Source organism: Pseudopodoces humilis, chromosome 20, assembly GCF_049639895.1.
Source record: "Pseudopodoces humilis isolate 2021_Gansu_Grassland_sample_001 chromosome 20, ASM4963989v1, whole genome shotgun sequence".
Lineage (NCBI taxonomy): Eukaryota > Metazoa > Chordata > Aves > Passeriformes > Paridae > Pseudopodoces > Pseudopodoces humilis.
The window spans coordinates 3,455,669-3,479,778 of NC_142219.1; the positions used below are offsets into that span (position 1 = coordinate 3,455,669).

Sequence of the window (24,110 nt, forward strand, 5' to 3'; positions counted from 1 at the left end):
AACTCTCTGCCGGTGCGATGCAAATCCCGCGCCTCTGGAGCGGGGATGCTCAGACGCTCCGACCGCGCTGGGAGGAGAACCGGCTGCGCCGGGGGAGTTTTACCATTTTGTCAGTCAATTATAATAATATTTCTGCTTCCAAATGTTTAAAAAGTTGGCTTCGGAAGGTATAATCATGGCACAGAGGCCAGCCTGACAATAGTAATTAATTAGGCTATTACGCATTCTGCAGTGATAATTGCTTTGCTGGAAAGTCACCAGCCATGAAAAGGACCCGGCGCGTAAATGTAATTTATCAGACGGCGGCGATCCCGTGCCGCTGCCGCGGCTCACCTTGAGCCCACGGGTGCTGGGGAGGGAGATGGAAGGGGAAAAAATGGGAATTAGGAGTACCTGGATGTTTAATGCAGAGGCAGAACTCGCTCAGAGCCGGCGCTGAGAGCTCTGCAGGTGGGCAGAGGGTTTGTGTCGCTGATGGGCATCGTGGTGATGGGGAGAATGGGGATGGTGCCACCCTGATCCCACTGAACCAGGAACATTCAGCTCCTCCATTTGTAGCCACTTTCTCCTCTTTTTAGCATGTTTTCTGATGTTGCCTTCTTGGATGTGGATGCAGGGTTTGGTTCTGCCTCAAGAAAGTGAGGATTTATGTGTTTTAATTATAAGGTCTTGATTTTAGGGCTGGTGTGGGCTTTTCCCAGGTATTTATTCAGCTCGGTGTGAGGAATTACAGCAGTTTCTGTGTTGGGTGAGCCATCCCCTCAGAGATGCTCCAGCAGGAATCTCCCCTGGCATTTGAGTAAATTATCCCCCATCCGGAAAAGATCACTGAAAATGTTAAATATCTTTTTTCTACTGACATTTCCTAGAAGTTTAGTGGGACTCTGGAAGAGCCAAGTGGGTCACCTGGCTCACCATCCTGCCAGTTGCCCACACTGGTGGTGCCCTGGCACCAACATGAGCCGGAATGTGCTGGAGCCCAGCAAGGGGGATGCTGAAGGCTCCTTCCCACCCCACAGCAGGGGTGCTCAGACCTCCACAGGGATCGCTGAGGAGAGGGAAAGCATTGGAAAATGCTTTGTCTCTAAAACGTGACTCGAGGAATAAAATGCAATGAAAACCAGCTTGATTTGGAGTCTGGGCCAGCTCTTTGCCCCTGGAGTGGGTTAGGGATGCACAGAGCCCGGCACGGGTGATGGAGAGGGAATGGAGAGGGAATGGAGAACATTTGGGCTGCTGGATCCTTGCACCCTTTGGTTGATGCCAGCTCAGGGGAGATGAAGCTCTGGGGCAGGTCCAGGCATCCCCATGGCCCCGTGTCTGCTCCTGCTCCCCTCCTGTGCATTCCAAAGGGTTTGGGAATGGGGCTGATGCCACGAGCAGCCCAGCACCGCTGTGTCCCCACATCCCTGCGGATCAGGGCTCACCCCACCAGCAGATTCAGTGGGTACAGCGCTGTCCTGCTCCAGCACACGGGCAGTGCCAGCTCCTGGCTGCCTCCTCCCTCCTTTCCCCTCTTCACTATTATTATTTTAAAGCACCCTGAAGCCAAGCATTTTTGCAGAACGCTGAAGAAAAGCCCCCAAATTCCTCCTCTGCTGGAACTGCAGTGCTGAGAAAGTAGGTTTGTGTACGAGCCGCTATAAAAAGCCTGGCTTATACAATTTTAACAATAGAAAAATGATCTTTGTGCTCCAGTGCCTGCGAGCTCCGGAGGAGAAGGCGGCTTGCTCAGGTGGCTGCTGGATTACAAATGAGCCTTTTGCTTTGGGTTGGAATGACAAGCGACGGCAATCCGGGCTGCCGGGGTGAGCCAGGAGCTCTGCTGGCACAGAGGAGGGAAAAATGCTCCTGTGTGGGAGCTGCCACCAGACTGAGGCCCAAAGTTCAGGCTTGGTCTCATAATTAGCCCATTGGTGGCTTAAGAGCAATTTAATTGATTATTTCCCTGTCACAACAGTGTGTCTGCTGGGTGGGCACCTTTTCCTCCATCGCTGGCTGGTGTGAGTGCCCAGTTTGGCTCTAGCAGGAGGTTTTCCAGCTGGGAATGGGTCACTTCCATCCCTGATGCCTGTGCCCTCGTGTCCCTCTGGTGCCCCATCCAGGTGGGGCTGGATGGGAGGGGTTACCAAGGGGACCTGGTGGGCAGCAGCCCCTGCCCCGAGGTGTCACTGTGTCTTGAAAAATAAAAGGGATTAAATGATTAATGCTCATGAATGTTGGATGGGAACACACAGCAGATGAATGTTGGGTTATTGGGATGGGGCTGGTGTGTCACCAGCACTCCAGTACCCCAACAGCCAAGGGGGACAGGGACAGGAGGACTTGTCCTAGTCCTGGTGTGAGCATCGCTTCCACCCCCAGCACCATCCTGGGAGGGCGGCTGGGGAAGGCCGTGCGCCCGACCCGGCCCGGCAGGCACAACAACGGGCAGGCTTCTTTATTTCTTATTTAAGCGCCGACATTAAATTATAATTTTCATTTACTCAGAGCACATCAATGATTTAGGGCGACGTGACATGGCAGCGGCGCGAGGAGTTTAGCCAAAGGCAGCGAGTGGCTGCGCGGGACACGGAGCCGTGCCGGGGGGACCCGTGTGCCGGCTTTGGTGGCGCCCATCCTGCTGGCTCGGCCTGTTCCTCCCTCCCAAGCCCATCCCTGACCCCTTTATCCCTCTCCCCGCAGGTGATTGCACTTAGTAAGAGAAGCAAGGAGGCTGAGACGGCTTTCCTGAGCGTTTACAAGCAATTGCTCGAAGCTCCAGGTAAGCAGCGCGGTGGCGACCTGGCTGCCTAACGACTCGCGTGCCGGTGCCCAGAGGAGCCAGCGAGGACCGCGGCGCCATCCCCGGCACGGCTGGCACCATCCCCGGCACGGCTGGCACCATCCCTGGCACAGCTGGCACCATCCCTGGCACGGCTGGCACCATCCCTGGCACGGCTGGCACCGTCCCCGGCACGGCTGGCGTCGCCGACCGCGGCCGGCGCATGGTGCTCTGGAGATCCCAGCCGAAGAGAGGAGAAGAAGCAGCTTTTGCCATCGCCGTGTTTCAGCCCCTGAGCCAAATGCATCTTGACATTAGGAAAGGAATACATTTGCTCAGCCCGTGTAGTAACACTGCGGCTATTCCCACTTGTCTGTTTGACGGTAAGTTGACTGAAACGGCCGAGCGCCGGCTCGCGGCACGAGCCGTGGGGACATCCTTCCTCTGTCACCTGCACCGTCCTGGGAGGGGGAAACTGAGGCACGGGGCAGCCCTGAGGTTTGTGTTGGCAGAGCTGGTCACAGTGAGGGGCTTAGAGCCCCCTCCCGCTGCTCCCCACTTCTGGGGGTTCATGTGCGCCAGGCACGGAGCGGCCCCCGGCACGTCAGGGACTGGGAGCTGCAAACGGCTGAAGATGCGCGGAAAGGCTCCTGCAGGGCCACTAATTCATTTTCCAGACATTTAGGAATAACAAAATGTTTTAATGATTTCTTAGGGGAATTAGGGAGACATATTTTTGTCCTCATTAAATTTTCTCCTGTGCTACGAGAACCAAATGTCAGCTTGGTTTCCAGAACCCAGTTATCTTCCCTCCCCACCTCCCCACACTCACCCGCCGGCTCCTCCCGCCTGCACATGGATGCACACACATGCACGCCCCAAAACTGCTTCCCTGTGCTCTCTGCACTCCTCCTTCTCTTCTCCTCTCTCTGTTTTTCCACAGCATCATCTCTTGCTCCCCTCCTGCTCCCCAAATCCTCCCTCCCGCGGTTCGTCCCCGTCTGTTCCGTGTCCACATGTCTCTCGACAGGCGAACTCTTTGTGGAATACTTTCCAAGCACCACATAAGTCCTGATTCGACATTTTTTGCTTTGAATGGCTGCTGTCAACACAAATCTCTGGCAGAGACTGTAACGGAGCCTGATTGCTCAGCAAGTATTTTGATAAGTGAGCTGGCTGTGTGTCTGTAATTACGGGAGAAAACCGTAAATCTTTTGGATATTGTTCACACAGATGTGGCGTGAAGGGAAGGGGGGGAAGCAGTAAAATGTGTTAAAAGCATAATTAATGTCATTGTTGTTGGGGATGATTTGATTTAAGGCTGACTTTGACTGGTGGAGGGATTGGTAGGGTGCTGGTGGATGTGTTTGAGCAGGTTGGGATGGGGTGGCAGAGGAGAGGCCGTGGAGAGGTGACAATGCTAGGAGGTACTGTGGGTGTCCCGTGGGTGCCCCACAGGTGACCTGTGCTCCTCCTGGAGCGGGGCAGCAGCGGCACAGAACGTGGGCTGGGTAGAATGGCCCTCCCACCGGGATTAGCTGGTGATCCCCAGGGATACAGGTGCTCCCTGGAGCTGTGTCTGCTCAGGAGAAGGTGAGGAGTGCTCAGAACTGCCCCCGTCCCTGTTGGTGAGCACCCAAAGGAGGGCCATGGAGATGGTGAAGGCTCTGGAGGAGGAGGAGGAGCCATGTGAGGAGCAGCTGGGGGCACTTGGTTTGTTCAGCCTGGAGGAGACTGAGTGGAGCCCTCATCCCAATCCACAGCATCCTCACGAGGGGCAGCGCAGGGGCAGCTCTGATCTGTGCTCTCTGTGACAGGGACAGGAGCCAGGGAATGCCTGGAACTGTGTCAGGGGGGTTTAGGTTGGAGATCAGGGAAAGGTTCAGCCCCCAGAGGGTGCTGGCACTACCCAGGCTCCCCAGGGAATGGGCACAGCCCCGAGGCTGCCAGAGCTGCAGGACCTTTTGGACACCCACAGGGTGGGATTGCTGGGATTGCCTGTGCAGGGCCAGGGGTTGGAGTCCTGGATCCTTGTGGTCCCTTCCAGCTCAGGATAGTTCAAGATTCTGTGCTCCTGCTGCAGCACGGCCGGTGCCACTAAAGGATGGCCAATGACGCCAGCTAGTGGTGGCACTTTTACATGTATTTATTTATAATTAATATATTTAAATGTCCCTCTAGTGGGTGATGGAGTGATAGATCAGGGTGCCAGGGCTGGGACACCCTGCTCCCCAGGGGAGCTGGGGGTGTGGGTGATGCTGCACCACGGCCCCAGAGCGTGCGGTGCCCTCGGGTCCCGGTCAGGCACACGCGTCCCTCACGTCGCCGTCACCCGCCTGTTGTCAGGTCTGACCTGTCCCAGTGGAGGGTGTGATCCATGGAGAGAGGGACTACACCCCAATATCCCACATGTAGTGCCAGAGCCGGCCCCACAGCCAGGGATGGCGTTTCCCATGGATGGGCAGTGTGACATTAGCTCAGTGTAGTTATTCCAGCTGGGAATTTGGCATCTGCTGCCCTGGCTGTCACAAAGATTCGCTCTTCCCTTCCCAAAACCCTGCTCCCACCATTCCATCCCAGGTTGGCAGCTCCAAACAAGGAACAGCACACGAGGGCATCACCCCAGCTGTATCTCACCAGCAGGGCTGCAGCTCATGGGAAGGAAAATGCTGACCTGTGGAAAATCCTTGGTGCTTTATCGCTCAGACCCATTTTTCCCATATTATTTCTCATCTTGGAGGCAGGAGGAGTTGCTGGTGTGGATCAAACAGGGCCTGTCCCAGCATTTATCTCTATGGAGACAGCTCACAGGCCGGCACGGAGCCTCCTGCCAGCACCCCCGGGGCTGGGGAGCGCAGGGGGGATCCCGGCAGCCCCCGGAGTGCAGGGTTTAATTACCCATGTCCTTATCTGGGTGTTATTAATGGCTGTGGGAGCATCCAGGCTGGTTGGGGCCGTGCTGCATCGCTGCCATCCCACACCCTTGGGTGGGGAACCAGCCTGTGGGACGCTGAGCTGAGACACACCAGGAGCTGAAGGATGCTGTGAGCATCCCGGGAGGGTCCCAGCTGGAGCTGAGTCCATGTGCCAGTGCCAAAGCTGACAGCGCTCAGCATCTGCCTCTGGATCCTCATGGCCAGAATCCCAGCACAAACCCCTTGTTCCCTTTTTCACGGGGTTTTTGGGATGTCCCAAAAATGAATGGATAAGAAAAAGAATGAAGGGATAAGGTTTCCTGTGCAGGAGGCTGCTCCAGGGGCTTTTGGTCTGGCAGTCACTAATCCCATGGGGATGCTGTGGGGTGGCAGGGCAGCAGTGGGGCAGACAGACCCCAAATCCCATTTGGAGGATGTCTTGGAATTTCTCATTTGCAAGGAGCATCCCTGTGGGCACGGACCAAATCTTCCATCTTTTGGGCAGGTTCACCCCAAAGTCACCTAGCACTGTGTTTGACCCCCAAATCCCATGACATGGCCTCCTTCATCCCACACCGTTCCATCTCAGCCAGGGAATTGCCCGGCAGCAGAGCTCTCTGTGTCCCGTTCTGAGTGGAGGCAGCCGGTTGCTGGAATTTTTTTCCATGGCTGTTATTATCTTTCACCCTTGGATGCCTGCCACGTGTCCCTGCCGTACGGTAGCATGCCCAACTCCATCCCACTTCCCTGTTTGCCTAACTTCTTGACCCTGGAGAATTCAAATCTATTTTCTTTCCTCTTCTTTTCTACCAAAAAAAAAACCCCAACAACAAAAAAAACCCCAAACCTATATTAACCTGGCTCAATAGGAGGCATTTTCTTGAACTTATTAAAAAATCCAGACTTGTAAATTAATTTGTTCATGTTGTACAATGGCAGTGCAGATGGACTCATTAGCATGCACACAACAAATAATTATAGATGAATTTTTAGCTGGCCTGCTTAATGGGCTTGCTGGGTTAATTATGTCAATGTATAATTACATCAGCCCTGGGAGACATAATGGCACACCCCGCTGAGCAGACACTAGCTAATGATGGTGTAATGCTGACAGAGGGAAGACGGACGGCTCCGGATGCACCTGCTTACCTCGGCACAAACCTCCATTGTCTGCGCCCAAACCGGCCCTGCCGGAGCCGCCGGTGCCGCCGGTGCCACCGGCTCGTGCCGGGAGGTGATGGCCCCCAGCCCCCTGCCCGTCCCTCTGTGCCTCGGGGCTGGCAGGGAAAGGCAGGACGCCAGGGATGTCCCCATGGCTCCTGGAATGGCAGGACTTGGTGTGTCCCCATGGCTCCTGGAATGGCAGGACTTCAGATATCTCCATGGCTTTGGGAAAGGCAGGACGCCAGGGATGTCCCCATGGCTCCTGGAATGGCAGGACTTCAGATATCTCCATGGCTTTGGGAAAAGCAGGATCCCAGGGGTGTCCCCATGGCTCCTGGAATTGCAGGACTCCAGATATCGCCATGGCTCCTGGAATGGCAGGACTCAGGGGTGCCCCCGCAGCTCCTAGAAAGGCAGAACTCAGGGATGTCCTCATGGCTTCTGGAATGGCAGGACCCAGGATGTCCCCACTGCTGCTAGAAAAGCAGAACTCGGTGTGTCCCCATGGCTCCTAGAAAGGCAGGATTCTGGATATCCCCATGGCTCCCGGAATGGCAGGACCCAGGATGTCCCCATGGCTCCTGGAATTGCAGGACTCGGCGTGTCCCCATGGCTTTGGGAAAGGCAGGACTCAGGGATGTCCCCATGGCATGGGGAGGTGGGAGAGGGCCTGTGAGGGCCATTCCTGCTGCTCACCGCCCATCCCACGCCCCGCAGACGCCGCTCCTGTGCTGGAGGCTGCCCGGAGCCTGGAGGATCGGCTGCAGCAGCTCCAGCGCCTCGAGCCCGAGCCGCCGCCCCTGAAGGATCTCAGCCGGCCCTGGAAGAAGCACCCGGAGCTCGGCAGCACCAAAGGTACCAAAGGGAGGGTGGTGGCAGCGGGGCTGCCTCCTCTGAGCATCCCTGGGATGCGGGGTGTGCCCAGGGCCAGGAGCCGCCCCCTGGCCACCGCTGCTGTCCCCTCCGCAGCCGTGTGACTGTGTCCCCCCGCAGAGCGCAGGGAGGGGAAGCCGCCCGCAGCCGAGCCCCCGCTCCCCGGCCTCGACGGCAAAGCGCCGAGCACAGAAACTTCGCTGCAGAGAAATGAGGCAGACAAGCAAAAGTACGTGAGTGCCAGGAATGGGCTCGTTTTGGGGCGCTGTGGGGACAGGTGGCTCTGTCCCCGCTCCCGCACGGGGGTGTCTGTCCATCCCCCTTCTCCATCCCTTTGCTGTCCGGGTGGGAGCGGCTACATCCTGCTCAGAAACCTGACAGCGCCTCAGAAGCTCCCGGTGTCCGTCTGTCTGTCCATCCCCAGTCCCAGGCGGTTCTGGGGAAGCAGCAGGCACGGGCAGAGCCGGCACAGGCCCCTCCTGTTGTCCCCTTGCGCTGTCTCCCTGGCACGTGGCTTTGCTTGGACAAATGGATTGAATCCAGGGCGCTGGATGAACCTCATTAGATGACCTTTTAATTTGGAGGCTCCCAGCCTTCTCGGTGCCCTCGTTGTTATTCCTTAACACGCTGCACCGGGAAACAAATGAAGAATCTTTAAATCCTAAATTGCAGATCTCTGCGAGTAAGTTCCTGGCAAGTGCAGGCTATAAATAATGCAGAATAACTTTTCCCTGATTGCTTCCCCCTCCTCCAGTTAATTACAGGTGGGGGTGGGCTGCCATAACCCCCTCAGAGGGGTTTCAGCCTCAGGGATCAGAGACCCTTTTCAACCCAAAGTGAGTTTTTTTTACACTTCGGGCAATAAGCCCCTTAACACTGGGAGGCATCCATAACATCCTGCTGTCCACTGGTGGGTGTCACTTCAGTGAGTGATGGGGCAGAGGAGGGGATGCTGTGAGGGGTGATTTTGGGGGGCTGTGGGGTTGGCACACGGTGCTCCTGGTACATCCCTGGTGCCCGTCTCTCGCAGGGGCCTGCAGGAAGCTCAGGTCACCTTGGCCGCTCGGCTGGGGGAGGCAGAGGAGAAGATCAAAGTGCTCCACGCAGGTAGTGGGGCTGGGACAGGGGCTGCTGAGCGTGGAGGGCCAAGCCCCCACCCCACAGCTCACCCTCCTCTTCCTCTTGCCAGCGCTGAAGGCCACCCAGACAGAGCTGCTGGAGCTGCGCTGTAAATACGACGAGGAAGCGGCGTCCAAGTAAGTTCCCAGCAGGGCTGGGCTGTGCTCAGAGCTGAGCTGAGCCACTTTTGGCAGCACTGGGACATCTCCGTGCTGCTACTTGAGGAACTGAGACACTTCAAGCCACTGCAGGAACATCCTGGGCCGTGGTGTCACCGAAACTGAGGGAAAACCAGAAACTCCCCAACAGCATCTTTTAAGTGTTGGAGAGCCAAGGCATTATTTTATTCTGGCTGGGATGTACAACAGAAATTATTTCATCCATGCTTGCCCGGGTTGTGCAGTGAAAATCATTCAATCACACATGGTTCTTTACCAGACTTTTTATACATAAAAACCCCACAGAAATTAAAGTTCTTTGGTCTCAAGTGACACAGTCCTTAGTATTTGATCCCCTATTGGTTATTAATCAATTAGCCTTGGATGTTAATTGGGTGTTCATCCTTTGGTTCTCTTATCAATCTATTCCCAGACCAGGTGTCTCCGACCCACCAGGGGGGAAATGTTTGTTAATATTTGCTTATCCCCTCTTTATCTCCTGGCTACTCCCAATTCTTCCCCACTTCTCTTTTGAAGAAATAATTCAATTCCCCCACTCCTGGGCAGAGGCAAACAAGCCTCTGACTAAAGTTACAACAAAATTTTGAAAGCTGTATCATTTCCAGCAGCGGGGTCCTTATCCCTAAGCCTCATTCCCACATTCTGGGCTGTGTCTGTGCCTCCACACCTGCTGACACCTCTCGTTTTCTGTCACAGGGCAGACGAAGTCGCCATGATCATGACCAACCTTGAAAAAGCCAACCAGGTGAGCCAGGAGCTGATTTTGGAGGAGCTGGCGGGGTTGGTCCTGCAGAACCCTGGGGTGCTGCATGCACCCCGAGCGTCTGTGTGGTCTGGATGTCTGTCCCCAAAATTGATAAGGGGTTGACAGGCACCAGGATTGGGAATCCCTACGAAAGAGAGCTCAGGTTTCCTCCCCCTGGTGGGAGCCCCAGCCCCATGCGTGGGGTCAAGGGTGTGTTTGGGATTCTGCCAGGCTCCATTTGGCTCCTGGAGCTGGCACTTGTCACCTCCAGCCTCTCACGGGTGTTTTAAGGCACAACCCACACTGTTCCTGTGTTAGATTCCGGTGTAATTGCTCTTGGTCCTGTCCATTCCTCTTAATTAGTTTTATTTAATTCTGAAAATGTAGGTACAAATAAATGCATGTGGATAATAAAAGAGGTCTAAAGAACAATTTGTATAAATAAAACCTTCCTTTTGGGTGGAAAAAACCCCAGTGTCCTGGAGATGGTCTGCAGCCAGTGTCCAAGGACTGGGATCAGGAACCGTGTTAGGACATGGGGACCTTAAATACACAGGGGGAGCTTGAATATCTGGGCTGGGCTTATGATGCTGGAGATGAGAGTGGGATGCTCAGGAGAGGCACAGGTTGGGGCAGATCCTGGACCCTGTGTGGGGTGGGATGAGCCGCAGTGCCTGCTCTGATTCCTGTTCTGTTCTCCGGCAGCGGGCGGAGGCGGCGCAGAGGGAAGTGGAGAGTTTGCGGGAGCAGCTGGCAGCCGTCAACAGCTCCCTGCGCCTGGCCTGCTGCTCCCCGACGGGCACCACGGGGGTGAGAGCATCCCCGGGGCCAGGAGCACCCCTCGGGGCCAGGAGCATCCTTTGGGGCCAGGAACATCCCTGGGGTCAGGACCATCCCTGAGGCCAGCAGCACCCCACTGCAGCTGGCAGCATCTGCCACAGCCAGGAGCATCCCATTGCACTTGGGAGCACCCCACTGATGCAGGAGCAGCTTTTTGTGTTTGGAAGCACCCACCGTGTTGGGGAGCAAGCCCAAAATGCCCAAGGAGTTTTCCCACCCTGAGGTGGTGGTGCTGGCTGTGCCATTCAGCCTCCCATGGAGAAGGGGACATGCACCCCCACAGCACCGGAAAGGGAGACCTTTAAGGGCAGAAGGAAGGTCTGTTCCTCCCCAGGGCTCTGTCACCAGGATCCCCTGGGCTCACCTATGCTATGGGGACATGTCCCGTGGGGAGGGGGGCCCTTGTCCCCACGTGGGGCAGGCGGGAGCTGACAGTGTCCCCTCTCCCAGCAGGACAAAGTGAACTATTCCATGTGCTCAGGGTCGAGGTTGGAGGCAGCTCTGGCTGCCAAGGACCGGGAGATCCTCCGGCTCCTGAAGGACGTCCAGCACCTCCAGAGCTCGCTGCAGGAGCTGGAGGAGTCCTCTGCCAACCAGATCGCCGAGCTGGAGGGGCAGCTGGCCGCCAAGAACGAGGCCATCGAGGTGCGCCCGCGGGGGCTTGGGGCGTGCCAGGGGCGGGGGCCGAGTGTCCACAGGGACCCGGCTGCAAGGCCTCCCCTCCTTTGCTCCACAGAAGCTGGAGGAGAAGCTGCAGGCTCAGGCAGACTACGAGGAGATCAAAACGGAGCTGAGGTATGGCTTGAGCGGTGCCCATGGCAGCACTGCCGGTATCCCCGCTGGCCAGGTGCCACCGTGACACTCACCTTGTCTCCCTCCCAGCATCCTGAAGGCGATGAAGGTGGCCTCTGCCGGCTGCAGCCTCCCCCAGGCAAGTGCCACGGCGCGTCCCGAGGCGCTGGCCGGGCTGTGCCAGCCCTGCCGACGGTGCCTCCGCCGCCTGTCCCCATCTCGGCTTGGCTCCTTGCAGAGCATCTCGAAGGCGGAGGAGGCCCTGCTGCTGGGGAAGGAGGCTTTCTACCCCTCCCAGAAGTACCTGCTGGAGAAGCCCAGCCTGCTGGCCAGCACTGGTAGGGACCCTGGATTCTGCAGCATCCCCCACTGGGAATATCCATGGGAATGTGGGTGGCGGGGATGGATCCTGCCCTGGCTGTGGTGGGGTGAAGGAAGGACAGGGATGTCACCCGGGGAAACTGAGGCAGGAGCTGTTTGGCTGCAGGGCTGTGCTGGAGCCGTGGCCAGGGGGACTCTAGTGTGTCTCCTTCTCTCTCCTTCATCTCTAGAGGAGGATCACTCCGAAGACGAGTCGGGGAAGGACCCATTGGGCATGGAGCAGCCTTACCCATCCCCTCACCACGCCCCGGCCGATGACCCCTCGTCCCCCACGCCCCTCCCGCCGCTGCCTGGCCCCGGCATGGCCCCCGACGGTCCCCGGACTTTCTCGCTGTCCCCCTTCCCGGGGGGCGAGCGGCTTTCAGGGGACCCCAAGGCCCCCCACCTCCCGCTGCCCAGCTACAAGAGCGAGAGCAGCGGTGGGGGACCGCCCTTCCCCTCCTCCTTCTTCGGGGCCAAAAGCAGCACCGTGCACCCCGTGCCGGCCGCCAGTGCCACCAGCCCGCCCGGAGAGCCCTCCGAGGGCAGCGCCGGCAGCTCCGCCGAGGAGGAGCAGCTGGACACGGCCGAAATCGCCTTCCAGGTGAAGGAGCAGCTGCTGAAGCACAACATCGGGCAGAGGGTCTTCGGGCACTACGTGCTGGGGCTGTCGCAGGGCTCCGTCAGCGAGATCCTGGCGAGGCCCAAGCCCTGGCACAAGCTGACGGTGAAGGGCAAGGAGCCGTTCATCAAGATGAAGCAGTTCCTCTCCGACGAGCAGAACGTGCTGGCCCTGAGGACTATCCAGGTGCGCCAGAGAGGTGAGTGGTTGGGGTGGCCCTGGTCCTGCCCCGGGGTGCTGCAAACGATGCCCCTCCCAGTGCACCCCAGTTCACCCTGGCAGCACCCTGGGGTGCCCCGTGCCGTGGCAGGGGGCTCACCAGGCCGTGATGTGCTGGCGAGATGGGCTGGGACGCTGGTCCCACCAGGACTTTTTCCCTGGTGGGATGAGCCCTGGAAAACGGCAGCAATTAACAACAACCCATGGCTGTGGAAGCTGCATCCCCTGACGTGCTTTACTCATTTATTCTGACAAGTGCCATTTAATTATTCATTAGGCTGTTCCGTGCCGTATGAATCAATGTGCTTGGGAATATTTCATTAAAATAATGAAGTTTTAGTGCTGCGGAACCTCGGCGTGGTGCTGGCACCGCCGTGGGATGGTGACTCCCATCTCTGGGGACAGCAGCTGCATCTCAGCAGCAGCAGCAGGTCACTCGAGTCCCTGTGGTGGCACCAGGACTGGACAGTGCACACCCGTGGTCCATGCACCTGCTGGTTTCAGCCTGGAGGGCTCTGATTTATCCCCTGGATCTGATCCATCATTGACACTTCTCCTGCACAGCCAGGAGGGCGCAGTGCCAGGGATGGGGACATGGTCCCTGTGCCCGTGCCTCCGCTCTTGGTGGGGAGAAGGTGCCCTTGGTTGGGATGAGCAGGTTGGTGGGAGAAGCTGTGCCAGAGGCAGGAGCTGGCAGCCAGGGCTACCAGGGCTCCCCGTGCTCCGGTAGCGACTAATCGGGAGTGACATTTGTCTTCAAACCGGCATCCCTAAAAATAACCGAACATGAGGAGCAGTAAATACTTCCTGACATACAAGTGGAGCTTGTAAAACCAGCGCCGGTGACAAAGCTGTTATCCTGCCTCTTTGATCAGGTAGCATCACGCCGAGGATCAGGACACCGGAGACCGGCTCTGACGACGCCATCAAAAGCATCCTGGAGCAGGCAAAAAAGGAGATTGAGTCGCAGAAGGGAGGTAGGTGCTGCCATGGGGGTGGCTGAGTCCCTGCTCTGCCGGATGGCAGCAGCACCCAAAGGGGTGCCAGTGGCTGGGTGCTCTGTGGCTGCAGGTTTTGTCCCAGAAATGGGCTTTTTTTATGGTGTTTCACCCATTGACATCCATGGGGAATTTTAGGGCTCGCTGGAAAGAAATACCATGTGGGATGGGAGAGTCCCCGTGCAGCAGAGTTCAGATCTGGGCTTTCAGAAACTTTGGATGCACTCTTTTTCCTCCCCCCTGCCCCAAACCAGATGATTAAATGAGTATTCAGAATCCATCTGGCATGAGGAATCATTAAAGCAGCTGCTCTCGCAGTCAATTACAAGAAATGAAATACATTAAAACAGGTAGTCTGCTGAGAAAGCAGAATCCTGGAGAATTAAATTAGATGGGAACGGTGGAAAAACAGACAGGGAAAATAAACATGTTTGTCTATCGCATTGTTGGTAATGGGATTTATTTTGCAATCATCAAAAAAGAAGTTGGCTTTGAGTTGGGCTGTTGAAGCTTTTGCTTTGTGGGTGCTGCTGGTCCAAACCAGATGGGGATAAACCCCTCTTCTCCCACACTTTGAATTGCGGCCACACAATAAACCACACGTTCCGCTCCCTGGGGCTGCCCTCACCCCTTTTCTCCGCAGGGGAGCCCAAAACGCCGTCAGCATCGCAGGCAGCAGCCAACGGGGCGGGCGGCAGCAGCTCAGAGGACGCCATCAAGAGCATCCTGGAGCAGGCACGGCGGGAGATGCAGGCGCAGCAGCAGGCGCTGCTGGACATGGAGTCGGGGGCCAGCGGGCGCAGCGGCGATGCTGCACCCGCCGAGCGCTCCACGCTGGCCACCGTCAGCCAGAACATCGCCCCGGCCCACGTCAAGCAGGAGGAGGGCAGCGGGGCCAGCCCCGGCCCGCCGCAGACGCCCCTGGCCGTGCTCTCCCCTGCCGCCTTTGTCCAGAGCATCATCCGGAAGGTGAAGTCGGAGATCGGCGACGCCGGCTCCTACTTTGACCAGCACTGGGCGTCGGAGCGGAGCCTGCTCAGCCGGCCCTACACCTCCGTGTCGCCTTCGCTGTCCTCCTCCTCCTCGAGCTACTCCAGCATGGCCAACGGCCGGGGCTGGCAGCGGGGAGAGCCCGGCGAGGGCAGCACCAACGAGGACGAGCTGCAGCCGGCGGACGAGGAGCCCCACCGGCTGTCAGAGATGAAGGCGGAGGGAGCCGGAGCGGAGCCGGCGGCTGGTGGGCGTCTGCCCTACTACCCCACGTACGTGCCACGGACCCTGAAGCCAACGGTGCCACCACTGACGCCGGAGCAGTACGAGATGTACATGTACAGGGAGGTGGACACGCTGGAGCTGACCCGGCAGGTCAAGGAGAAGTTGGCCAAGAACGGCATCTGCCAGAGGATCTTCGGAGAGAAGGTACCAGCCTGGAAAAGGGGGGTCTGGTGTCCTCTCTGCTCCGTGACTCAGAGCCTGGGCCTCATTGATGGCCTTCAGCAGCTCCTTCCAGAGTCCTCCCTGGTCTGTTCCCCCTGGGAGGATTCTGAGTCCTCAGGGTCTGACCCAACCCCAGTCTCCCAGTGGCCACCACTCATCCCACCAGGAATGCCCAGTCCCCTGAGCGGAGCCCTTTGGGGACCGGCTTCCCACCCCACTGGGTATCCCAGGAGGACCCGCCACCAGCACCCATGGCAGGGGACAGAGGGTCCAGACATGCTGTGGGGCAGTGGGTGGCAGTGGGTGGCATCCTGCTCCCCCTCCCCTGACACGGGGGTGGAGGGCAGGCAGCTTCCCAGCACCGGGGGGAGCGCACCCCACCTTCGGCAGGTGACACCTGCGTGGTGCCCAGGTGCTGGGACTGTCCCAGGGCAGCGTGAGTGACATGCTGTCGCGGCCCAAACCGTGGAGCAAGCTGACGCAGAAGGGTCGGGAGCCTTTCATCCGCATGCAGCTCTGGCTGACGGACCAGCTGGGCCAGGGGATCAGCCAGCAGCCCACACCCTCCCAGGGTAAGTGACATCACTGTCCCCGTGGTCCCCATGTGCCATCAGTGTCCCCATCACTTCTGTCCCCACCATTCCCTGCATCCCAGTGGGTTTGTCCTGCTCCCACCCCAGCACTTGGAAGAGATGTCTCTGCCAACTCCAACACCAGCACCCAGATCCTGTGAAGCCGCTTTCATCCCCAACCCACTTCATTTAAAACAAAAATAAAAAGAAAGCCACATCAAAAATCTTGGGCTTCGCGCCTGGCATAAAGCAGTAACTGGATTTTTTTGTATCATATTGGTGGCATTTTCTCGCTTTAATTATTCCTCCACCACCACGTCCCGCTTTCCCGTAGCCACTGGAGAAGCTCGGCTTCTCTCTTGGGGTTCCTCTTCTCTAGCATAGGCATCCCCCAAATTCCCCTCCTGTGCCAGCTGGCTCCCTGCACTGTCCCCTCCCGCTGACCCCTCTGCCCTGGTGTCACACAGCCAGCCCTGCGGAACCCCAGCCGTCCCCCTCGCCGCCCCCCAGCCCCGCCGAGCACGAGAAGGGCTGCCAGGAGCCCCTCACCCTGGCTTTGGAGAGCAGCAAGGAGAACCAGCAGCCCGAGAGCCGCTCGGCGCCTGCGCTGGGCGGGAAGGCATATCCCAACAGCCAGGGGCCTGTGGGCATCCAGGAGATCGTGGCCATGTCCCCCGAGCTGGACACCTACTCCATCACCAAGAAGGTCAAGGAGGTCTTGACGGACAACAACTTAGGTGCGGACCCTCTCTCTGCCCAGGTTTTTTGGGAGTTGCTGGTGAGACTGCATGGATCCAGCACCCCAATTCTTGTAGATGCGACCCCCTCCCAGATGTTTTTCTGTGGGTGCTCGTGGGAATTCCAGGATGATGCTGGCTGGGAAACGGGGTGCACCTGCTTTGCAGGGGGACTGCGGCACCCGTCCCGCTGCTCCACCCCCTCAAACCACCTCTGCTTCTCCTCCCCCAGGCCAGCGGCTGTTTGGGGAGAGCATCCTGGGCCTGACGCAGGGCTCGGTGTCCGATCTCCTCTCCAGGCCCAAGCCGTGGCACAAGCTGAGCCTGAAGGGGAGGGAGCCCTTCGTCCGGATGCAGCTCTGGCTCAACGACCCCCACAACGTGGAGAAGCTGCGTGACATGAAGAAGCTGGAGAAGAAGGGTGAGGGATGGGGTGGCACGGCCCCGCTGGGTGTGGGCTGCTGGCCAAGGGGGGCGTCCCAGGCCGGGGAGGGCGAGCGGTGCCAGCTGGGTGTCCTCTCCTGCAGCCTACCTGAAGCGCCGCTACGGGCTGATGAGCACCGGCTCGGACAGCGAGTCCCCCAGCGCCCGCTCCGAGTGCGCCAGCCCCAGCGCACCGCCGCAAGACCTCAGCCTGCTCCAGATCAAGAAGCCGCGGGTGGTGCTGGCGCCAGAGGAGAAGGAAGCCCTAAAGAAAGCCTACCAGCTGGAGCCATACCCCTCCCAGCAGACCATCGAGCTGCTCTCCTTCCAGCTCAACCTCAAGACCAACACCGTCATCAACTGGTTCCACAACTACAGGTATGGGCGCTCCCGGGCTTTTGGGGGTCTGATGGTGCTGAGCCACAGAGGGGGTGACACTGTTCCCCTTCCAGCCTTCCCCGTCACTCTTCCCTAGATGGGAGGTGCAGACCCATTGGAGGTCCCTAGGTGCACCCCAGGCCAGTGGGTGGCCTTGGCTACCTTGCCCAAGTTGTGTTGAGCATCTAAAGAGGTTTCCATGCTCACATCCACCTCCTCACTCCAAGGTGGGACCTCTGTCAAGTGGGAGGGAATGCCTTACGGAGGCTCCTGGAGCACAGGATCCATCCCCACAGCAGCCCAGCCCTGGGGAGCAGCACAGGTTTCATCCCTAGGTGGGATCATGGCTGGCAATTTTTCTGCTGGCTGGAGACGTGTGGTGGCCATGGCACGGTGGTTGTTGCCACCCCTCCGCGGTCGCGTCCCACAGGTCACGGATGCGCCGAGAGATGCTGGTGGAGGGCGCGCAGGACAATGACACAGACCCGGAGCAGAGTGGTGGGACAGCCATCCCCGGGCGCCGGGCCCCCCACAGCCCCGATTCGGACACCGAGGATCACAAACCCGTGTTCGTGGGGGGCGAGCCCCCCTGTGCCGCCGTGCCCGTGAAGGTGAAGGAGGAGCAGGGGGATCCGGGTGGCTGGAGCCGCCGGCGGGACTCACGCAGCCCGGCCGGAGCGGCCGAAGGGACCGGACCTCCCCAGGAGGAGCGGGGGGCAGCCCCCCACGCCGCCGCCCCCGCCGCCGGCATCCTCCCGCGGCGGGGAGGCCGAGCCGGTGCCACCGCCGGGGGGCCCCCACCGCCGCCACCGCCGCATCCCGACAGCTCCCAGTCCTCCGCGGGGTCATCCCGTTGCAGCTTGGTGGTCTCCCCGACATCGCCCTCGGCAGCTTCCTCGCCCGGCCTCACCGGCTCAGCCTCACCAGGACCATCCTCTGCCGGGCCGGTCTCGCCGGCGCTTCCACCGGCTCCTGGCCCCCGGCTCAGCACCAGCGTCCAGCGGCGCCACGAGAAGATGGCCAACCTCAACAACATCATCCACCGCCTGGAGCGGGCTGCCAACCGTGAGGAGGCCCTCGAGTGGGAGTTCTGAGCCCCCCCGCCACCCTAAATATATATATACACCCCCACACACATATATATATTTTGATAAATGCAGTGTGCACCGAGAGGTGACGAGTGGCCGGTGCCACAGAAGAGGAGTGCCCGTGGAAAAGAGGGAACACCCCTCTATGAAGCCGCCCCCACCCCTCTGGCTTTGTTTTAAATGTGAAAAACTGGGAACAATTTTAGAAAAGAAAAACAAACAAAAAAAAAATATTTATAGACCTCTTTTAGATATTTTAATAAAAGGATACTTTGGAATTTATTAACAGCTTAAGCTGCTTTGATATTAAAGATAGCTATAAAATCAAGATGATGTAGCAGTCGTGTCATTAAATGTACACTGAAGTCTTGTAGTTTGCCACTGGATGAGATTAAAAACAAATAAACAAAAATAACCCCAAACAAACAAACAAACAAAAAAAAAACCCACAGAAAAGACTTTTTTGAGCAAAGCCATCAAGAAGCACTATGAGACTGACCAAATTTAAGAAACTTTTGCAGTTTCCACCCCTGTCTGTAAGACACTGCATCGCTTCTGCCCCAGCCAGAGACTGCATCCTAGTCCCTGAAGACTCTAAAGCCCCTGACACCATCGAGTATGTATTTAGTTCTGGTGTTTTATGTTTTTGGAAGCCTTTGTAACACAGAATGTCCCGTGCGGTTGTATATGTTGTAGAAATGTCTGCAATAGCCTTCTGGAACAAGATGTAGCATGGTCCCAACGCCGTCCCTCGCGCTTCCTCCAGCCGGCGGCTCGTGCCAGCTCCCAAAGGAAGAGAGAAAAGGAGGCAAAAGCAAAGAAAGCAACCTGAGCTTGGGATTTTGGGAGTGGGATGGGAAAATGTACCTGGGTGTGGTGCTTGAGGATGGTACCAGCTCGCTGGGGATGGACATCCGAGGCATCCTGGTTCCCCGTCCATTTGGGAGAGAAAAAGATGAAGCCTCTGAGCTTTGGCCCTGGGGCAGCAGTGCTTGAGGTGAGTGCCCAAAAATCGTGAGCCACACACTCGCAGGCTGAGCCCTGCTTGGGGCTTCTCCAGCATCACAGCCAGCTCTTGGGGCTGAAGCACTTTTTTAGGGAGAGCGCCTGGGCAGGAGGAGAATCCCACTTCCCCAGGTGGTGGATGTCAGTGATGGCAGGATGAGCTTTGGGATGTCACATCACCCTGAACTGGGGACCACTGAGCTTTGGCTTCCCAGGGCTGACCCTGTGCAGACACAGGAGCTCTGTGGTGGCCCCATCCCGGTGTGCTCCTCGTCACCTCCCTGACCCCACCACCTCCAGCCAGCCTCTGCTAACGAAATGCCTTTAAACCGTGTGGAGTGTCCCACGCTGGGCTGCTCTGCCCTGTCCCCTGCCCACACAGCATCAGCCATCGCCCACCAAGGCCCTGCCAAGCTCCCAGGCGATGCAATGACTGATTTTCCACTGTAGATGTTTTTATCAGAATAGAAGGTATTTTTATACTCGGGTGGTAGTGGGTGAGCAATGGGTGAGTGCACAGCTCTCCCTGGCTGCCTCCCCTGCCCTGGCGAGCCCCAGGGTGCCCAGGGCTGCTCTGCCACCGTGCTGTGGAAGGAGGAGGTGTGACCACTGACTGCCTTCTCCGTTGCGTGCTAGAGGGAGCTTTAGTGGAACAGGATTTGAGGAAGCACTTAGGATAATCCTGAGCGCGGCAATCCTGTTGTGTGAAAGCCAGCGGGACACACCGGTCACGTTTTTGTTAGGCTCATGTTCTGTACTTCAAAAGTTTCTATGAGATCGATGAACTTTGTTTAACAATTTTGAAAGGAACAAGTTCTGTAAAGAGCCACTAAATACAGAAGTTGGATACGACTCTGGCCTTGGGGTGTGTTTTGTCCAGAGGTGATGGAATGGGAATTCCTCTCACATTTGCCCGGTGCCTGGTGTTGGAAGTCACAACTTTGCTTTGGGGTTGTGGCAAGAGCTCTCATTATCCCGGTGACAGGGGGAAAAAAGAGAGGGTGTTCAATGGGATCAGCCCAGCTCACAGTGTGATCCTGCCCCATGAAATTCCTGTGCTCATCCCTGCTGCAGGTTTGCTCCTGCCCCTGGGGTAGCTCAGCACCCTCCAGCACAACTTTCAGCTTGTTTTATCATAAATTCATCATTTCCTGGATTGGATTGTGTTAGAAGAGACCTTAAGGATCATCTTATTCCATTGCCCTGCCACGGGCAGGGACACCTCCCACTAGACCAGGCTGCCCAAAGCCCTGTCCAACCTGGCACCGCTCCTCAGCACAGCTCCTGCTCGGAGCCGACCGTTGCTGGGCAAGTCAGCAGCTTCTGACACGAGGCAGGGATGTTAGTGTCTGATGAATTAATAAATCCATATGTTGCATATCTGTTTAAGCTTGTTTGTCAGCTAACACGTTGAGGAGGACTTATTTCTGATGGGTATCTGAACGTCTGGAGAAGCTGGGCCAGCTGCCATGGAAACCAGAATCTTCCCCTGCGGCGAAGGACGGAGCCGTGTGAACCATCTGGGTGCTCCGGGTGCAGCTGCACCCCGGCTGCCCTCGGCACTGCTCCAAATGCCAAATTCCACAGGGGGACACCGTGCCTGGCCAGGAGCAGGCTCCACGCTCTGCAGGGCTCTCGGCGAGTGGGTGACCCTGGCTGGCTTCGTGCCTCGGTTTCCCCAGGAAGTGATTGCACAGCCTCTGCCGTGTTGAAGAGAAGCTGGAGGCATCCATGCGGGTGGGGATGTGTGGGCAGGGACATGGGGATGTGCTGGTCACTTTCACAAGGGCAGAGTCCCTGGTCCCTGTGAAGGAGGGACAGGTATTTTGTCCTGGTTAAGAGCTGCCCCTGTCAAGGGACCACTCTGGCACGGGGTGTCCTGATGTTCCCAGGGTGGCTCCATCCCATCTCACCCCATCCCTGCAGATATGGGGCTCCAGGGCACTGCAAGACCCTGGCATTGGCCATGTCCCCTTCGGGTGACACAGCCCCACAGACATGGTGGGGACAGGAGGAGGACTAAAATAAAGCATTAATTCCCACCTGGACCCCCCTCCCCAGGGGCACAAACAAGGACCATGGATGGGAGGGAAATTCTGAAACAACTTTTATTGTAGGAAAATCTTGTGTCTGTCCCAAGGGAGCAAAGGGAGCTGGAGCCACCCAGCCCTAAGCCAGGGTACCCTGACTGCTCCCCCCTGCTCCAGGGTGGGTCACCCCACCTCTGGGCCAGCAGTTTGACTGTCCGTGGTGGAAATAAGAGAGAAACACAGGCATGAGGCACCAGCTCGGCACATGAATCATTCCTCACGCTCTGCTGCTGACACACACATTCCCATTTGCCACCACAAGCGATGCTTCCCCTTAGTGAGCTGGCATGGGGATGATGTGCTGTCCCAAAACACCCACCAGCAAGGCAGTGCCTGCAGCTGCTGCATTCCCCCGGGGTCTGACCACCCCCACATTGACCATCCAGGCTGCGAGCAGCAATTGCTCCCTGTGTAACACCCGGGGCTGGGTGTCACCAGCTCCCCAGAGCGCACAGAGCTGCTGCTGCCATTAAGGAAGGGCTGCACTCACTGATATTTTAGTTTCAAACCACATCCTGCTGGAGCAGAGGGATCTGGCAGAGCTCGGCCAACCTCAGTGTTGTGCTGGGCCAGGAAGGGAAGTCAGCAGCAGGCTCTCCATTGTGGAACACCCACACGGGCACTCAGGCAGGCGAGGTCCCACCAAAATCCTCCTCCAAAAGTTGTCAAGGAGTGATTCCACTTCAAGAGCATCAAGAGGCCCCAGCAGAGCCAGAGCAGTGGTGGATTCCCAGGAGGCCTCAGTCAGTGAGCGGTCTGTAGTTTGCTTGTGCTGACTGCAGCGCCCCACCCGCACATGGGGGCACGGCCGGAGGGCACCCCTGTGCTGCCCATTTCACCGTCACAGAGCAGCACTGCTGTCCCTCGGTGCCGAGCCCTCGATGGCAGCACGTGTCCATCACTGCCACCACAGCCAGCTCTGCACATCCCGAGGCGAGGAGGGGACGGGGCCAGCACCAGGGGCGACCACCTCCACCCTGCCCCGGTTCCCGGCAGCTTCCCAGGGCTCAGCCACCGCTCAGAGCCGCGGGCCACGCTGCCTCTGCTGCCAGTCCTGCCGCAGCCGGGCCACCTCCCGGCCGTACTGCTGGTGGAGCCGGCAGAAGGTGGACGGGCTCTGTGCCACGGCCGGCCCGGCGCTCGCCGCCTCGCCGTTCCCCACCCGCCTGCGCGGCGGCAGCGGCGGCGGCCGCGGGGTCCCCTCCTCACCGTGCCCCCCGCAGCCAGAACTCTCGGGCAGCCGGGCCGCCCCCAGCACGTTGTTCCACACAGCACAGCCGTTCTCCTTGGGCAGGATGGCGGGCAGAGCCGGCAGCCGCTCCCGGGACTGCTCCAGCCCCGATGGCTTCGGCTTCCAGGGGCCGGGAGGCTCCCGGGAGCCCTCACATCCTCCGGCCAGCCCCCCGCCCATCTCCTGCAGCTGCTTCTCCAGCTCCCGCACCACCAGCCTCATATAGTCAAAGCTGGCTCGGGACAGCGACTTCACCCACGACTCCATGGCCGCCTGGCTCTCCGCCGCCAGCACGTAGGTGCGGGACTTGGTGCCGCCAAAGCGGATGGCGAAGGCAAAACCCTCGGCTGAATCGCAGAGCTCCACGTTGCAGCCCTCCAGCACGATGACGCCCACGGGCTCCCGGCTGTCCCGCTCCTCGAAGTAGAAGAGCATGTTGCCCTTGAGCACGAACCAGCGGCGGTGATAGGCCGTGTGCCGCTCGCCTCGCTTGTAGAGGAAGCCGGAGTTGTCGGCCGGGGAGTCGCAGGTGGCGTAGAAGGCCAAACTCCGCTCGTTCAGCTTCATGGCTCCGCGCCCTGCGGGGACAGAGGGTGCTCAGCGCTGCGCTGCACGGAAACGAGCCGTCGGCTTTTTGTTCCTGCCGGCAGCAGCCCCGGGGCCCAGCAAATGGAGATGGTGAATAAACAACGCCGGGATAGTTGGGATAAACCCGCTCCCAGTCGAGGGGCTGGGATGCCGGGTGGGCTGTGGCTCCCCCCAGGGACCGCCACCCCCCAGGAGAGTGTTTTGGCACGGAGGAGCCCCAGGCAGGGCTTGTCGCGGTGCCTCACGTCACCTGGCACAGGTGACCTTCGCGCCGGCGCCCAGGGAGGGTTCTGGCCGGCGCCGTGGATGTGGCTGCCGCTCCAGGCGGCATGGCATGCCGTGGCCATGAACCCTGACACCCGGGCAAGGCCACCGCTCCTCTTGTCCCCTAATCGCTGGTGGCCTCGCCGGGCCGGGCTTTCCACCCACCTGCACTCTACCTGCGGTCTGCGGCTGTCACCGGCATCAACGACACGCGCGTGGCCGCGGTGGCCGTGAGAGCGCTGGATCCGGGCTCGGACGGTGCCAGGGGGCTTTGGGCCACCGCTCCTGCACGGTCACCTTTGTCCTCGTCTCCCACCGGCCCGGCCCCGCAGGCGGAGCGCTGCTCCCCCCCGCCTCCGCCACCGCCCATCCCCGCGGCAGGAGGGAGGGAGGGAGGAGCTGGAAAAGCGCTCCGGAGCTCGGCCCCGGGGCAGGGAGCTCCTGGCTCGACCCCAAAACCCGCTGCGAGTCACTGCTCCGGGCACCGGGACTGAGAGCCAGGCAGCGGCAGGGAGAGCGAGGGGGGAATGGGGGAGCATTGGAGGGTGCAGGGGATATGCTCATCCCGGGATGAATGTCTGGGTGTAAGCAGGGATGTGCACATGTGTGGGAAACGCAGGAGTTTAGTCCTGAAGGTGGCTGCACAGTGCTGAATATTCGGTCACATTTTGGAGGCAAAGAATTGGGATTCTGGGAGCATCTGGCAG

General features: G+C 58.7%; 2 protein-coding genes across 5 annotated transcripts in view; one reads left to right on the plus strand and one right to left on the minus strand.

The window, feature by feature from the left end:
- CUX2 (cut like homeobox 2) overlaps nucleotides 1-20,369 on the plus strand; it is a 63,270-nt gene extending 42,901 nt beyond the window's left edge. The window contains exons 2-20 of one of the 3 annotated variants that reach the window (XM_088064916.1): nucleotides 2,686-2,764; nucleotides 7,561-7,698; nucleotides 7,837-7,945; nucleotides 8,747-8,823; nucleotides 8,906-8,972; nucleotides 9,711-9,759; nucleotides 10,465-10,569; nucleotides 11,053-11,244; nucleotides 11,336-11,394; nucleotides 11,482-11,530; nucleotides 11,630-11,729; nucleotides 11,943-12,572; nucleotides 13,468-13,569; nucleotides 14,234-15,009; nucleotides 15,440-15,599; nucleotides 16,067-16,336; nucleotides 16,569-16,757; nucleotides 16,864-17,137; nucleotides 17,568-20,369. In XM_088064916.1, coding sequence (XP_087921042.1) covers nucleotides 2,686-2,764; nucleotides 7,561-7,698; nucleotides 7,837-7,945; nucleotides 8,747-8,823; nucleotides 8,906-8,972; nucleotides 9,711-9,759; nucleotides 10,465-10,569; nucleotides 11,053-11,244; nucleotides 11,336-11,394; nucleotides 11,482-11,530; nucleotides 11,630-11,729; nucleotides 11,943-12,572; nucleotides 13,468-13,569; nucleotides 14,234-15,009; nucleotides 15,440-15,599; nucleotides 16,067-16,336; nucleotides 16,569-16,757; nucleotides 16,864-17,137; nucleotides 17,568-18,231 — 4,089 coding nt within the window. In that variant the 3' untranslated portion in view covers nucleotides 18,232-20,369. Of the gene's footprint in view, nucleotides 1-2,685; nucleotides 2,765-2,798; nucleotides 3,148-7,560; nucleotides 7,699-7,836; nucleotides 7,946-8,746; nucleotides 8,824-8,905; nucleotides 8,973-9,710; nucleotides 9,760-10,464; nucleotides 10,570-11,049; nucleotides 11,245-11,335; nucleotides 11,395-11,481; nucleotides 11,730-11,942; nucleotides 12,573-13,467; nucleotides 13,570-14,233; nucleotides 15,010-15,439; nucleotides 15,600-16,066; nucleotides 16,337-16,568; nucleotides 16,758-16,863; nucleotides 17,138-17,567 lie in introns of those variants that run through there. The other 2 variants (XM_088064913.1, XM_088064914.1) reach the window with 2 other exon arrangements.
- Nucleotides 20,370-21,326: 957 nt separating this feature from the next.
- On the minus strand, nucleotides 21,327-23,711 carry PHETA1 (PH domain containing endocytic trafficking adaptor 1). 2 transcript variants are annotated; one of them, XM_088065067.1, is made up of 2 exons: nucleotides 23,580-23,711; nucleotides 21,327-23,129 (listed from the first exon to the last, which is right to left on the minus strand). In XM_088065067.1, the coding sequence occupies exon 2, from the start codon at nucleotides 23,116-23,118 to the stop codon at nucleotides 22,339-22,341; it is 780 nt and encodes a 259-aa protein (XP_087921193.1). In that variant the 5' UTR covers nucleotides 23,119-23,129; nucleotides 23,580-23,711; the 3' UTR covers nucleotides 21,327-22,338. The 2 variants fall into 2 exon arrangements, with proteins under 2 accessions (XP_087921193.1, XP_087921192.1); XM_088065066.1 differs by having other exon boundaries at nucleotides 23,569-23,705.
- Between the last annotated feature and the right edge of the window lie 399 nt (nucleotides 23,712-24,110).

Excerpts from the sequence above, each read along its gene's own strand:
- PHETA1 (XM_088065067.1), bottom strand. The coding sequence starts at position 23,118 with ATGAAGCTGAACGAGCGGAGTTTGGCCTTCTACGCCACCTGCGACTCC.